This window comes from Clavelina lepadiformis, chromosome 3 (assembly GCF_947623445.1).
Source record: "Clavelina lepadiformis chromosome 3, kaClaLepa1.1, whole genome shotgun sequence".
Lineage (NCBI taxonomy): Eukaryota > Metazoa > Chordata > Ascidiacea > Aplousobranchia > Clavelinidae > Clavelina > Clavelina lepadiformis.
The window spans coordinates 16,824,009-16,840,813 of NC_135242.1; the positions used below are offsets into that span (position 1 = coordinate 16,824,009).

Sequence of the window (16,805 nt, forward strand, 5' to 3'; positions counted from 1 at the left end):
CGGAGCTAATGTGATCCAGTTATATTTGCTTATCTGCAGAATCGCTAACCTCGTTGCCTGGGTACACGTCTGTGTGTGTTGTGTATACTTAATCTCTCTGCACATATCATCACAGGAAACATCTACCCAAGCTTGCAGTGCCTATTCACTACCACTGAAGCAGACAAGATTGCAAACTAAATCATATAATGGCAGAGACCTTTCCTTTTTGTAACTGTCTTTGAAATATACAGAGAAATGTACATAGAATTGAATACGACAATAAATTAGTGACTATAACATGGAAACCATTAATAGGAGTTGAAGGAATTTCGCAACTTCTGTTTCAGAATATAAACTTTTGCTATGAATCAGTAAAAAAGAGGAATAGTTGGTAGAATTTAGTTGTCTGGATGCCTCTCCATAATCATTGAATGACCCTGTAAATAGGAGTATAATGGAATTAATAAGTTTTTTAAAGTGCTATGCTAAGACAAACTTGTTCTATTGCTGCATTTTAAGACCACCTAACGACTAATATCTCGTTACAACTACTTCCAATACTAAACGGATACTTACAATTCCACCAGCAGCGCAGGCTGCAAGAAGGGCATATTTACCATCTTCAGCCTTCAGTCTATTTGCGCATGTTGTAACCAGTCTACATCCAGTAGCACCAAAAGGATGTCCAATTGAAAGAGAACCACCCCACAAGTTAAATTTTTCCATTGGTGGAGCACCAACCTTCAAAGTACATATTATTGTATCTACTGTAGAATGCTATCGCAACTGTTTCAAACATATATTATATATATAAACTATGTGAAATATCAGTATACAGATACAGCTACATACGGTACACATGTAGTTGCAGCAATTGCTTCTCTTAGTGATTATAATACCTTTCCTGGTCGGTTCATCTGATTTTGTGCAAAGTAATCAGACTCCATTGCAGATAGGTTTGCCAAAATTTGACCCTAAATTGGAAAAAAATTTTGTTATGATAAAGGTCGATGCCTTGACATCATAACTGCACATATAACCTACGACACTGCATAGTTAATGCAGTGCAAGCTTGTGCATTGAAATTATGTTAGAGAAGCACCACCGTAAACACATTCACTACAGTAGTTAAGACATACAGCAAAAGCCTCATGGAACTCAAAGACATCAATGTCATTAAGCTTTAATCCAGCTTGGTCCAATACAGTGGGTGTCGCATAAGCTGGTCCTAGTAAAAGCTGGTCTTTTGGATCCTGGGACACGTAAGTGTAGTTCCTAAATAAAAAGTATCAATTAGTTTCATCATCAGGGTCTGATGTTAGATGACAAATGGGATAGTGACCTGAGGTATGCTTTTGGTTTGTAGCCCATTGCTTTGGCAGCACTTTCCTCCATTAAGAGCACAGCACTAGCACCATCACTCTGACCAATTACAAAAAAGTGTTACTCATGAAACAAACACACCAATTAAGCCAAAGCTATTGGACAGTGGTTAGTTATAAAGTGTTTTTTAAATCTGTTTCAATGACGGCAATAAGAATATTTTACAGTTATTATCCTTTTAGAGCATTCTAACAACTTACCAGAAATGATGAATTTGCTGCAGTGATAGATCCATGAGGTTTGACAAAAGCTGGCTTCAATTTTGCCATCTTCTCCATTGGAGTCACTCTTATTCCATTATCGATTGTAACAGGCTCTGCCACACCTTCAAATATTTCACTTGAAAGTTACACAAACAGTTTCCAAGTTCAATAGCATTGGGTGCTTTTAATTTCGTGAAAATAATATCTGTCTTAATTTTAATAAACGTCCAACAGGCAGTGCTATGGAAGAAACTTACTGAATCAAATTCAATGCATTGTTTTAAACAGGTATGTGCTTACAAGCTTTCATAAAGTACATAAATACGTAACAATATTATAGCTGGAGTTGGGACAGTAACAAATAAACTGGTAGACATTGGTCGAAAATATGTGGTGATGTAAGCATTTGTTTTTAATCTGCATAATATATTCTGTAAAATAACAATGTATGCTAAGTAACAGTTAGAAGTTCTTTGTTGTAAAAATTCAGCATTACAAATAACACTGATAAAATAAGGAGTTTGGTGTTAAGTTTTGCTGATTAGAACAAATCGTTGAAATGTAATCTAACAAAGACAATATGTCAGAATGTATGACAATATTAATATGTAATAAATGGGAAAGACCCTGGGTTACTTGAAAGATATTCCAACAAAAGAAAGGCGAGCTCTCTAGTTTAGAAATATATATAATTATATATTGTACAGTATAATAAATGCATAGGAATATATTCGTTTACCTGGAACTTTAAATTCTAAAACATCAGAGAGTTTTCCTTCATCAGTTGCTTTCTTTGCAAATGTGTGAGAACGCAAAGCATATTCATCTTGTGCCTGACGTGATACACCAAAAGCTGCAGCTAACCTGTCAGCCGAATGTCCCATGACCTCATCAGTGGAAAATTCTGCAATGGCTGGAAGCTAAAAGATAGTTCAGTTTAGTAAAAGAAAAATGGTTAAAAATGAAAGTTTCGAAAGCATAAATGTCTGTTTAACAAAATTAAGCCGGGCACAAATTTAAAACAACCTTACCTCGGGACTAAAATATCTGACTGGGCTTGCAAGTACTGTTCCAGCAAGTGAGAGTTTTTGCATAGTTGTTTTGGCCTACAGAAAATAAAACCAGGGAAAGCGTAATGATTACTGGCAGGCTACCGCATAATGTATTTTGTGCCATCAGAATTAACAGATTTTAGTTTGTTGTGATACTGTATATGCAAATAATATTGAAAGTGGGATAAAGTGTTTAAAACAAGCCAAGTTTAGAACAATAGTCATTCAATCAACATACTTTATTTGCATTCAACATCAAAGTTCTCATTTTTCGGTTGTATCTGATAGGAATATCTGACATAAAATCCACTCCACCAGCTATCACTGAATCACACTGTCCACTTGCGATCATGTTCAAAGCTGAAAGAGTTTTATCACAATTGTGTACTACGCATGAATGCGGAACTATTAACAAATAATATTTTTACTTTTAAAATCTATTGTTTCATACGTTGAGTATTAAAAAAACCTGGTTACAAGAGCGCCCTTAAAGAAACTAAAATATTAAGAATGCATGATGTAGTAAAGCGATTTTAAATTATGACAAACACAACATTTCAGCAAACCAGAAAATATGCGTAATCTTCATATGTATTCACCTGAAGTCATTGCTTGATTTGAAGATATACATGCTTGTGTAACGGTATGTGAGGGGGTTCTGTTGGAAATTCCAGCGCCAAGAGCTGCTTCCCTGGCAATGTTTGCTGTTTTTGATTCCTAAATTTGAAGTATAGCTCAGTAACACATTACGCAAGAACCAATTTCACCAGCTATTTTTGGCAATTTGCATATCTCAGTTATTTAAATTGAGCCAACAATTCTTCAAACATTTGCATTCATACATACATTTGACACATACTAGGGCTAGGAAACGTTATCTGCCAAAATATCCACTCAGTGGTAAAAGTGGTTTCCCACTAAAAGATTTCTTGTCTTGTTCCTTCCTTCATTCTATATTATTCTTAAAGTTATATTCAAATGCTACTGATTTCGTTGTTCATTACCATTCACAGCACTGCCATATACATTGTCCTCTATCCTTTTGGCAGCAAAGCGTCCCATCAAACTACTCTGCCAATTACATTGTTATAATGTGATGGCATTGTATTGTTACCAGTAAAAGACAAAAAATAAGACATTCTATAAATGTTAATAATCAAGTTAAGACTCCCTTTTCTTTGAGTGGTGTTCTTCCTATTACTTTTTTATCTCCTACTACCCACTTCACAATCAGTTTGAATTATGATGCAAATTTCTGAAAACAGTTCTGACATGCTTAACCCATTGTTTGTCCCATTATTGCAAAATATCACAACAATGAACATACTTAAATATATTTTAAACATAACCTACATGTTATGACATGCATGTATATCTGATCTGCTGCTGATTGATCTGATACGTTAAAAATCATAAATAACCAACGCTAAACCATACTCATGCTTTCAAACACGAGCTTAGCCAATTGAATCTGAAATAGCTTATCTGTATCTTCATGGGCCATATTGATCTAGTCTGCATCTTCATCAAAGATTGGCTATCTTCCAGTGGTATTCTTTTCCACTTTACCCAAGTAGCAAAATAAACTAGACATTATACATTACATGCTTTCACTAGTAAGTTGGTAATTCAGACTCCCAGAGGCTAGGGAGTTTAAATTCACACCGGCTATTCTGACAAAAAAAAACAATTGACTTAATCCAGTTGAACACTAACATAGCATACCATGCTTCGTAGTTGTTTTTGGTTTGTTAATAGAAGTTAGGTTTAATAAAGGTTCTTTGTTATAAGATTGCTGTTTGATTCGGTTTTTGTAAATATTTTAACCAACCTCTGAAACTGATGTTGTGACACTTTTCAAACTTTGCCATTTATGACTTACCGATCATTCGACCAAATATATACTCTGCTACTTAACAAGACTACAGCAATTAGCCTATAGCAGCATAGAACATAGTTTTGTAAGATTATAAAAATGTATCAGATTGGCCTTAAAAATAGTGTAGCAACCATCACAGTGCGTTTCAATTATGTTAAAAAACTTTATACTCAATAGTCTTTCACAAAAAATAAAGTATATTCTCCCCCATTTTGCGTTACCTTTCTTCATATGGGCAAATTTTTGAGTTCAAGGAAAAAATGTGGTGTCACTATAGTGAAAGTGTTCATTTACACAAATTCAAAATAGATACCGCTTACTTAATTTACATAAACTTCTAAACACAATTGAAACATTTTATTCAATCTAAAACTAGAACTGTCATAAATAAACTGGGTTCTACATGATCTGTATACCTGAATAACGGTTCCAGCAACAATATATCCCACTTTGTCTTTAGGATAGTGAGTGCGTTTGAGCAATCCTCTAAAGGCTTCTCGTAGGAGGTCATGGGGCATCAGGTTTTTGTATCTATTGAATATTGTATCAGTTATGAAGATACTAAAAAGACCCATATGAACTGTAATTATATTTATATTCAGAACCCCCAAAATATTATATTTCTTCTCACCGATATTTAACAGTAAAGTAATCTTATTTAACATGAATTGCAATCAATTAAAACAATGCATACATGTTACATTCCTTACTGCCAATTTCAAGTTCATAAAAGAACATGAACACAGTGTCAATCACACTTATGCAATAAATTGCAACTAGATGTGCTGAACATTAGTGAACAGCTGAACTGTGTTTCACAAGTGTTACAAGCATTTCATACACTTAATACATAGAATCAGTCCTTACTCAGTGCCCGACATAAGAAAAGGTGTTCTCACTCCTTCCACAAGAACAACATTTCGAGTGTTTGGCTTGGCTAATGTTGACCTGTTCTTTTTCGCAGCAGCTGCATGGTGTTGTGAAGTACTAAGTGCTCGAATTGAACCTATCAAAGCTTAATATGAGTCTAAAACCTGAGCATTTTTCATTAAAACCTTATTCGCAGATAAGAATGTCTTCACAAAATGAAGAAACTCTTAAAGAGGACTTGCTGATTAATAGTAATAATTTAAAACACTCATCATGCAAATAAATATACTGTGCATTACTAACACTCGGCAGATTTTGTTTACAATATACAGTCAGGCCTTGTTAATTCGGACCACTTTGTTTCGCCACAAAATGTCGGTTTAGCGAGGTATCCAGACAATTGGAATCAAAACAATAATAGGGTGAAATTCGTAGTGAATATCAGGCCGTGCTTCTGAACTGACAGTAGCTACTGTAATTGACGCTCAAGCCTATTACAGAAGCCTAGGAGTGAGACTGCTGCTTTCATCGTATGTAGATAAATTGGCTTTCGTTTTTGTCATCTACGACAAATAAACAAAACTTGCATTGACAACCAATTGTTTTCGCTTCGTACTTTACAATCCGGTTTATCTAATTTTTTTATTGATTTAGTACATATCTTCCGAAACTTCTGTGTCAAGTCGGACAGTGGATTATAAGGGTAAAATGCACAGAAAGAAATTCATTCCTTGTAGTTTTGTCAGATAGCAGGGATTCCGGTTGTTCGAGGTTCGAATTAATGAGGTCTGACTGTACTGTAATATTAATTAATCTTTTCCATAGTATACCTTTTGTATGGATACCAAGAGTTAGTTTGCACAAAGGTTTTCCACAAGAAGTCATCATTTTTTAGACTAATTTTCTGGTAGTTATCTGCAAAAGGAAAATACTAATTATGCAAATCCCCAATTATTCTAAAGGCAAACAAAAGTCAGGCTAAGAAAGTATAATGGCACTGTGCCGTAGTCAGCTTAATGCACGAGATTCATCAACATGCACGCTGAACTTTTTTTATCTTAACACCGATTTATAATATAATTATGGAAAGAAAAGCTGGCTAGTTGAACGCCAATTTATAATAATTAAAGAATTAGCCTACAGCTTCAGTGCATGCTATCACATCAAAATTTGCGTTTTTGTATGCATATACTTTCTTGTCGAAAACCACCGTACTATACAATGGGCCACTGTGCCGGACTGTAGAGTATGGACATTTTCAACAAGATCAAACAACCAAAATGACAAGTGTAGTGCACAAAAATGTTCAGACATAATGGAAGTGCGCAATTACACAGTAATGTACACAATTTGACTTAGTCAATCTTTAAATCCATTGAAAATTAGGTGCACAAAAGTTCTGTCCAAGTCTTTACATCATTAAGTGCAAAATAAATGTAATATAAGTGCGGCACTGAAGCTCATGAAAAGCAGTTATTGAGTGGGCCTATGCCTAACCCTGCAGTCTGGCACCCATGGAATGGAACAGAAGCAAGCCACATACTGCCTTACTCATCAACATCAAGCACAATCAGACAATCCTGCAATAGCTAGGCGAAGTAGGACATTATAATGGTAGCACCAATAGATAGGCCTATCAAACAAGAGCGGCATTAGTGCAAGCCTTACGCTTTGCTTCTAGCCGCTGCTGCTCTGAACTGACATTGACTGCCGTTCCAAAAAGTGCAAAAAAAAAGAAACCCAAAATGACTCAGCCTATAGGCTAATCCTGTATTATGCAATGAACTATCACACTATAGGCCTGTCCGAATTAAAACCTACATACCTAGGCTTATTACTATACTGTACTAGTTAACAAATTTCTCTGTAATCATGAATTTCATAGCAATAAAGCAATACCCATGCCCATGTAGAACCACAACTATAGGTCAAAGTATATGTAAACTATGAAGTCACAAGCAGTAAGCATGGGGTCAAAGTACGAAACGTATTTCCCCACACAAAACGGTAAATTTTGCTCAGTAAAAACCTTGCACCTCAATCCTCTTGTATTAACATACGAGCCTTCGGAAGCTTACACCTTTTAAAAAGAAAGCTGTGTGTTATTACAAAAACTCAATAGCCTATTTTCAAATTCGTTGTGCTTTACTGTTTCTAAATCATAACAGTTTTACAAGGTTCATTCATTCATTTTATTTTTCGCCAAAATTGCGTTGGACAAAAATTCCATAGCAGTTTTAACCGGGCACATGATAAACTTTTCTTGTGACGTACTCAGTTGCAGACTGCTGTTTTTGAGTAGCACGCAGCAATTGGTGACGTTACGTGACTGCTGATTAATGAATTAGAGATGTAGGGTAGTTATCAGAAGAAAAAGTATTATTGTTGTACAGCAGACCGCTTGTTTCAATATGCATCTTGTTATCCTTTACAGGTTTACTGTTCAGTAATTGACAGGCTTATGTTGGTTACTGTTCTGTAATCGACAGGCTGCTGTTGGTGACGTAATGAACAACAGACTGCGATTGCTCGAGCAAAATTTTGCTATTAGTTGCTGCTGAAAAATAGACAGCTTACAGTTTGTTTATAAGCTTTATATCAAAGGCGTTCAAAGCGGGAACATAAATTACGATCTCCTCACCTGCACAATGACACAACCAATCTTTATATAAATTCTTTTTTAAACACCATTGCACACTTTTCTTGAAAAAAATCCATATCAACCCACATAAGCCGCTCACTTTGTTGAAAAACTAAGCTGCCCTGATTACGTTATGAACAGCAGCATGGTGATAGGTCACCAATAGCAGCCTGTCAATAACTGAGCAGCAAGCAACAGCAGGACGTTATCAGAAAACAGCAAGCTGCAGCACCTCCTCTTTTGGTTATGACTCCCCCTCTAAAAATGTGCTGAAGACAGATAGTCGCGAAAGTAAAAGAAACAATGATAATAGAGTAATATTTACCACAACTAAAGCAGAAAACGTAGAAATGCCTCAAAGATGGAACCATAAGATTCGATTTATAAGGACCGGCTTAATCTCTAAGTCAGAGTGATTCAAAAACCGAACAAAGAATACTACTGTAGTTAAACCTTTTTGACAACTTGCTCCCAACTTTATCCAAAAATGTCGGAACTATCGAATTGACAAGTCTTGCATATACGGTGCTATCTTTTTCGTATTGGGATTATTGTATTCCGATGTAAATATAGTTACGTGTTCCCATTTGTGGTGGCCTATCTATAAGCCTCGGACAATATATGACTTTGAAACTCAGCGTATTGGGTATGAGCACTGACGTTTCGGTATCATTCCAAATTTGTTCCGGGCATCGTGACGTAAAGATGTTCGCATGAATTTTTCGATGAAAAACCATGTTTTCCTTGTAAGTTTTGTTACATTGCTCGCAAGTTAAGTGTATAATTTTGTAAGTTCTCCCTGGCTGTAGAAAATCTGAGATTTTGAGCGGAAAAGTTACGTTAAGCCATACAACACCTCTAAGTCACGATGCCCCCCCAAAAAATGCGGCATGACATGGGTTATTCTAATGCGGGCTTATATTGCATAGCCGAACCTAAAACATGTTGGAAAGCCACAAAAAAATTATTTCGTACTTTTGTCGTCCAGCTGAAATGGTAAAACGTAATTCTAAACTTTGAGCTAAAACCAGAAAACCAAAAGTGTAGTAATACCAACGTAGAGATAAAGCCAAATGCCTTAGGAGTAGCAAAAACCCACGAGTATTTGAGTTAAACTGGTACATATTCGAAGCCACTTCGGCAATACTGCTTTAATCAGTATATAGGAAAAAAGCAAAATATTAGACTGCACTAAAAAAAACTTTTTTAAATTTCTCCAAACAAGTTTATAAATTCTGTATTACGCGATTTGGATTATTTCGATTTTAGGATTGAGTGAGGGGCCCCAGTTAAAAATACAGAAAATATTCTTTATTTCATTACATTTTCTATTTCTGCAATAACTTGCACAGACTTCCGCAACTGAAACTGCTTGTATGTCAAGTACATCACATTATGTAATCGTAGTCGAGTGAAAATAATTTCATAACTTAACAAAAAAAGACACAAAAATCAGTGCTAATACAAAAACCATAACAAGTTTGTTTTGTGTACTGCAACTATAATTTGTATAGTTCCCACTTAAGAAACTAAATACTATCATGCATTCTGGTCATTGGTGTGGCAACAACTATAAACAGTTTGCTACATTTAAAATGTACAAATACTCCAAGCTCCAAAGAACTTTGCTGCAACTACTAAAGTTAAATCAGTAAAACTACTAAATACTGAAAGTACCACAGTATTGTTATCAGAGGTGGGCAGTCGATACTTTGAAAGTACCTTCTGTACCGGCACTTGGCAAAAAATGTATCGACGGTTCCGGTATTTGGTACTATTTTTAAAAAGTAGTTCAGTACTTTTTGTGTAATGCAATGTTTGATTACGCCGCTATTATACTCTGAGTAAAGGTTACTTCAGATCAAAACATATGTGATTAATCGCTTGTAATTTTACTTAAAATTTCTAGATTAAAAAAGATGAAGAAGTGCTAAAATTAGTATTAAGAATTCTTGCTACAATTTTGAAATTATCATGTGAAAAGTATCGAGTACCGGGACCGACTAAAATTTCATGAAAAAAGTAATTCGGTACAGAGATTTGGTACTTTTTTCAAAAGTATCGACGGTATCGGTACTGAAAAAGTATCGTGGTACAGTAATTCGGTACTGCGCACCTATGATTGTTATGCAGCAAAACATGACAGAATTTAAAACAATAAGTTAAAAAACTGATGGGTAAACAGGCATCTTATGATGCTGTTTTATGAGATTTACAAGTGAAGGATCATTTTCTTGCACATCTTCACTGTCTTTCATATGAGACTGATAAAATCCATTGTAGTCCAACTTATGCATGATATTGAACAAGCAGTGCTGTCCTTGTTCGCGGCTAATAAAAGCAACACGATTCAGAAGTGACATCAAGCAGTTGGTAAAGGTAACTTCATAGTTTTGAACTAAGCCAAGATGCTCTGGTGAACTTGCCAAGTCATCAAAATGCAGAGTGGTCTCTTTGGTAATTGTAGCAATTCGACCACTTTCGTGACGTTTTTCTTGAGCAGTTGGTGGCCCGGCTAAAGTGGAATGTTCAAGAGAATCACTTACTGCAAAGCCGCCCACTTGCCGACAAAGATCTTGCATGTAGTTGGCATATGAGATGCAGAGCATCAATAGTTTACTCAGCATCCTTAATAGTTCTGTGTTGGTGAGTAGGCAATCCTGTAAGCACTGCTTGAGAAAATCTGCATGAAAATCTAGGACATCATCGACATTAGATGCTGAATTCAAGTTTTTCTCCATTGTAAGCCAATTTGGTTCCAGAACTTCAAACATCATGTAATACTCAAAGTTTTGAATAAAATGTAGCATTTTTTGCATGACAGTCAGGGCTTTCAAGAACCATGGCTTGGAATGTAAAACATGCATTTTCAAACTTTTGAACTTCATCCAAATGGTACTTAGATGCCTTTCCACATGCTTACAATAGAATAGATGCCTGAAAAGCATTTGGTACTTTGTTAGGGATTTGCGTGAGATCACAAGTGACAGTGGCCATCGAACTGTGTAGTCAAGAGCAAAGGATTCTAATCCAGTCAGATTAAGTTCAGTTGGATCTAGTGATTTTACAACTTGCTCCTCAACAGTGTCAATGGATAAGATACGAACAAGCTGAGTTATTAGATCATAATTGAGAAGGACAATCTTTAAGTCATCTTTGTATACATCATGATCTGCCAAACTTGTCCTCAGTGCTAACTCAAGCAAAGCCTCAAGTCTATTTGGAATTATGTCCTGCATAGGCATTCTCATTTCCTTTTCAGTTAGATCCATGAAGTGTAAAAGAAAGTCACCTTCATTCAAAAGAAAGTAGCTCTTCACAGATTTGAGTCTTGCTTCAAGGTTGTATTCTTGCATCAACAAATCAAGTAACAGCTTACTAGCATAACTGTGAGCCTGCTCAATTTGTTGCACGTATTCTCTTCGATTATGACTGTATATAATTTCTCTTGCTCCAGGGTAACTTACAGTCCTTCCACATTCATGCACAACATTCAGATATTTTCCAGTGCTTAAAATTTTCTCTGCTACTTGTTCGAGATAAACAGGTATTCTATCCCTGCAGAGTGTGTATCGGGATTCCCAATATTGATCATTGTAATCCTCCAGTAGCTGCTCCTTACTAATCTTCTCCTTTTCTTCCACTAGAAACTCTCCATACGGGTCCATAGTCTCACCCTTATATATCCACTTTTCTAACATTTCCATGTAAGGAATACTGGCCAGTTGGGTTAGATAGACATAAAGCTGTTCAGCAGCTTTATCACCCACACTAGCCGAAATACGATTGTGCAATAATGAAAGTATAGCGCCTCCAGTGCAATGTCCTAGATCAATTGCAGTTGCAACAGAAGCTAGAATATCCATTTGTTGAACAACTGGCTGAAGTAAAAACACCAGACGCTGGAGAGGTAAGTCCCCATGACGAAACTGATCATCCAACTGTGCAAGATTAATCTGATACTCTCTTATAATATTCTTCATGGCAAAGCACAAAGCATGATTTACTTGACCATACTCAAATGAAGATTTTTCCTCAATGAAGCTTATTACAGTGGAATAGGAACTTGCAATGGGGAGAATCATATTCGACATCTCAGCCAAAGACACATCCATCGTAGGTTCAATGATAAAACGTTTTTGGGCATTTGTTTCTTCACCTGGATGAACTAAAATGTGATGACCCTCAACACCTGAAAGTATGGCAAGTAAATCTTTTACGACATTTTGTTCCTGTCTCTGCACAGATATGTTGGTTAAAGGTATAGTCAAGTGCTGCGTTCTTGGTTTGATGACAAAATTATATGATAAATTAGGCTTCCTCATTGTGCCATGTAGCCACGGTGGTAAAGTAGGAAAGGTATTCTGAGGATTTCTAGTTCTGTTTTTTTCCAGTAAAGATTTTCGATAAGCATCCACAGATGGATAAGATGAGGACTGAGTAGCTTTCTCGATTGTGTTGCGCAGTTTTATCAGTTCTTCAGGTGACAACTTACTTCCACTTGGTGGTAGTGAAACAAGTGACGAACCCATGCCTGATGGTGGAAGTTGTGGAATCATCTTTATTGCATCTCCACGCTTTCTTGCTACTTTTGTTAATAGCTCATGCAGTGCAGTATCTTCAATCACTTTTGAAAGCAGGAAAAGGAGGGAATCAAGATCTCGAACATTTTTTGCCTTCAGCTCTTCATATTTATGAATAAATTCTTGTGGTTTAGCGGCACGTTCCGAGATGTGCAGAACTGCAGAATGGGTGTTCACTTGAGTAGTCTTAAATGGTGTCTTATTCTGCAAGAGATGGTCAGTAATATCAGCAGCACTAACACTGCTATCAGTCCCCAACAAATTGAGTAGTTGGCTTGTGCAGTGATGAACTCTAAACTCGTCACTCATTGTAAATATATGATCAAACAAAATCTGGAAATAAAATAAAAGACTCCGATAAAATAAGATGATCGCATTAACTCTGTAACTAAGGGGTAAGTACTAAATCAAGTTGACCACAAACTAAAGATTCGTTGTCCGTAAGAATAATGGACAAAGAATTTTTCAGTATTATTTAGTAGTCAAGTACAGCAAAAACTGTAATTTCGACACTCATTATAACACAAGTTAAATGGCAATTTTGACGTTCCAATGTGAATTACAGTAGAAGTATGTAAACCCATGTGTACAGTATGTGAAACCGTCTGAAATGGCATCAGTCGTCACATGCGAGCTTGACCTAAAGCAACCCAAATACACTTATGAGAACTAAATCATAACACGTGTTACAGTCATATATGGAAAGTTACAAATGAGAATTTACAGCTGGTATTAAATTCCCCAATCTACATTACCCATTCACGTTAGGCTACCTTAGGGCAATGTTTGTCTTATCAGAAAGTGTTCATGTCACATGAGCCAAATTATTTTACAAGCGATAAACAGTGCTCAGGTCATTATACTTGATGTAACAAAATTTAAAGGGAATTACACTTGAGTTAATTGTTAAAGTCTTGTTTGAAGTTTTGTGAATATCATTGACAATCGATGTGATGTCATGGTTGAAATGATTTTGGCGGACCTATATGTTTAGAAACCCATCAAACTTGGGCGACAAGTTGACAACATTCTAAACTCTAAAGCATAAAAATTTGCAACTGTGCCAAATTACCATGTCATTAAAAGCGAAATAAATATATGCAATGCTAGAAGTCTTATTTTGCCTCACACTTATCTGGCTAACTATGGCACAGTACTATGTATACCAGCACAATTTAGTTGATCTGCAATTTTGGCTTACTACCTACAACTGATTGACAGGTTTCGGATACATGTGGAAAAGATAATTTTTCTTCGTTGATCACAAACTTTGTTCAACGTTGTTGGTGCTAATGCCACACATATACTATTTCATGACACTTTTTTGAAAGCGCTAGCAAATGTAAAGTTCAACACCCGAACACACACTCCACAGCCCTACTAATTGAAACTCTAATTGGAAACTGAAAATACTCTCCAAGCTATTAAGCGCAAAATCACAAACTTGGTGCATCACTATAGCTCATGTAAAAAATTTTTGAGTGCACCAATGGTCAAACTCCGCAGTCTGGCTGGCAGAGAGTCTGCTTCACTGTTTTATATTTCCTACATGACTGCAAGGTTATTTGCATAGCATTACTTGGACGACATTGTGTTGTACACGGGCCATAGTGGAAAGCATGGCAACCCGTGCTGCAGAGTATGGTAGTATTTCTAGATATTTCAGACCTGCAGGAGCAAAATTCCGTTGTGTAGGTGTGCATTGTGGCCGAAGCATAATCAGCAGGCGTTATGGACTGAGGCCTGATGCATTGTGCTTGTGCCTACTATTGTAGTGTGCTGGAGTGCGGTGTTGTTTTCACAAAAACTACTCAGGTGTGCACCTGCTATACTCTGCAGTCTGGAAGGCCACTACACCTTCACCTACACTACACTACATTTTTCAAGAGTCTGTGCTTGCTGCAGCATTTGAATGTCAAGTTGGTATGGTATGATAATCTCTATACTCAAATTGAGGATAGTCTTTGTACAACTTAAACCCAGTGATGATTCCTTATCGCTTGAGCTCTGGTTAATGAAGTAGCCTTTGTGCAAGTTTGGATTGTCACACATTTTAAACTTTTTTTTTTATATCGTATTTCCCAATGTAAGAATAATTAACAGAGCAGCAAACTTCTGGGATTCAATGGATTACCAAAAGTTTTGCTCCAAATTCTCTTTTACCTGGGCGTAAACGTTTTCGGCTAATTGCTGAAAAGCTAACAAAATCTTTGGGTGCATAAGTGCCCAACCAAATGACGTCACAATGTGGAAAGCAGGGGTCTATTATGTAAATGCATCACGCGGCTGTGCACTTCTGCACTAGAACCAAATCTTCAGTCGCTAGCGCAGCTAGGCTAGCCGGCCAAATTTTCCTAGCCCTAGTTGCAACATACAGTAACGGTTGCTAATCGATTAATAATTTGTTTCCATAGTAAGGCATAACTTGGCTATATAATCAGCTATCGAAAACTTATCTTCAGTGTTGTTACTTTGTTCAGAATCGCATTTTCGAACAACTGGACAGATAGCACTGAGCAATCAGCATCAGCTATTCAAATTCATGGTTTGCACAATGGCAAACTTCGTTCAGACATCTCATATTATTTATATTATTTTGTATTATTTATTTTAGCATAAAAGTCATACCTTATAAAATATATCGGCTCACTCTACTACTAGGCCTACTAGTCCACACTACTAAAAAACACACTTTGTTTTTTTTATTTCTGTATAGAGTTTAACAAATGATAAAAAGATAGAAAAAATTTTGACATTATTACAACGATATGACACCACAGAGTATCGAACAAGGAAAATGATCCGTATTTATTGCGATACCGGAGCTCGAACCACTCGGTTCCCCAGCATTACAGTTTGTAACTACAATAACTGAATTGTTTGAAAAAGGTATAGTCGAAAAAGTTTGTCTAAAGCTGTCTGAAAAAAACGTATGTGAAAAAATATGTCTTTGCTGAAAATGAGTGTACGCGCTATTGCAGTAGATTTTATGATTGGGTTCTGTTTAAAGTTCGAGCTTCAAAATATGCATTCTTGCCTCAATTGTAAGCTTATTGCTGGGCGACTCTAAAAAATTTAACAGAAATGTAACAGATACTTGCGAGCATGAAATTCTAAAAAATATCAAGTCATTTAAGAAATCTTATACATGCACGTTTAATGTTTGTGTAATATTGTATGCAATTACTTTTATTTTAATTTTGTTTAGAGACACATCTTAAAATATAAAAGGAAAATGGACAGGTTGTGGTGTACGTCACATGCTTTAATTCGTGGCCAACTGCCGGTGCTAGCCTATACTGCAATACAAGCAAACTGGCCAGTAACAGCAACAAAATAGGGTTACCCATTCGACATACGATAAGCTTTAGCTCAAATACCTAACCTCAATAAAATTATTACCGTAACCCCATACCAATGGCTAATCCGTGCGTTACTTTTTACCTTTCTATGCGCTAATCCTTGACGAATTGGGTGAACAAAAAAATAAACGATAAGAACGAAACGATACAAAGATGTCTCTCCAGTGCGGACTTTGTACCAACGACCACGCATGATTGATTTCATGACCTCCCAAACGCCGGTGTCTTTTGGTCTGGGTATACAGATACAGCCCTATAGTGTGTACTAAACCAGGCTAGTTGGCATAATTCCGTTCAGTAGTACCTGCCTGGCTATGACATGGTTGGAAGATTTTTGTGTTAAAATACTCTTTTTGTGAGACGGCGATGTTGGTATATTATAAACTCGTATGTACGGTATGGTAATCGGAATCTGTATCCTCGGAATGAGTAAAGTCTTTGTTCGACTTAACTTAGTGATGATTCCTCATCGCTCGAGCCTTGGTTACCGAACTTGTCTTTGTGCAAGGTCCGACTGAGTCACATGTTTTGATATGGTATTGCCGGAATTTGAAATTGTTCATCAGGACCACTGAACAGAAGCAAACGTTGTCAATGCCTTACTCAAAGGCATCACAATGTTAGCGCCACTGGGTATCGAACGAGAGACGCATTACGAGTATTGCAAGCCCAGCTCTATAATTACTCGGTCACTGAGCCAACTTAATGTCAGGATAAAGTTTAGCATGTAACTTGAGCTTCACATTTCTTTGTAGGCCTAACACTGAGTTTCATTAATATACCTATAGGCTACATACTAAACTGCAGAGTATGGCAAGAACAAACCCAAGAGTTTTTTTCCAAAACGGCA

The 16,805-nt window shown here is 36.5% G+C and overlaps 2 protein-coding genes across 2 annotated transcripts; both read right to left on the reverse strand.

Annotated features, from left to right (window-relative positions):
* Positions 1-169: 169 nt before the first annotated feature.
* Positions 170-6,358, reverse strand: LOC143448308 (trifunctional enzyme subunit beta, mitochondrial-like). The gene is made up of 13 exons (XM_076947984.1): positions 6,200-6,358; positions 5,367-5,505; positions 4,916-5,030; positions 3,220-3,337; positions 2,859-2,980; positions 2,600-2,674; positions 2,308-2,488; positions 1,566-1,690; positions 1,325-1,404; positions 1,122-1,257; positions 882-956; positions 559-723; positions 170-419 (listed from the first exon to the last, which is right to left on the reverse strand). The coding sequence occupies exons 1-13, from the start codon at positions 6,255-6,257 to the stop codon at positions 381-383; spliced, it is 1,428 nt and encodes a 475-aa protein (XP_076804099.1). The 5' UTR covers positions 6,258-6,358; the 3' UTR covers positions 170-380.
* Positions 6,359-9,369: 3,011 nt separating this feature from the next.
* Positions 9,370-12,922, reverse strand: LOC143450099 (gamma-tubulin complex component 2-like). Its single transcript, XM_076950510.1, has one exon. The coding sequence runs from the start codon at positions 12,900-12,902 to the stop codon at positions 10,173-10,175; it is 2,730 nt and encodes a 909-aa protein (XP_076806625.1). The 5' UTR covers positions 12,903-12,922; the 3' UTR covers positions 9,370-10,172.
* Positions 12,923-16,805: the final 3,883 nt, after the last annotated feature.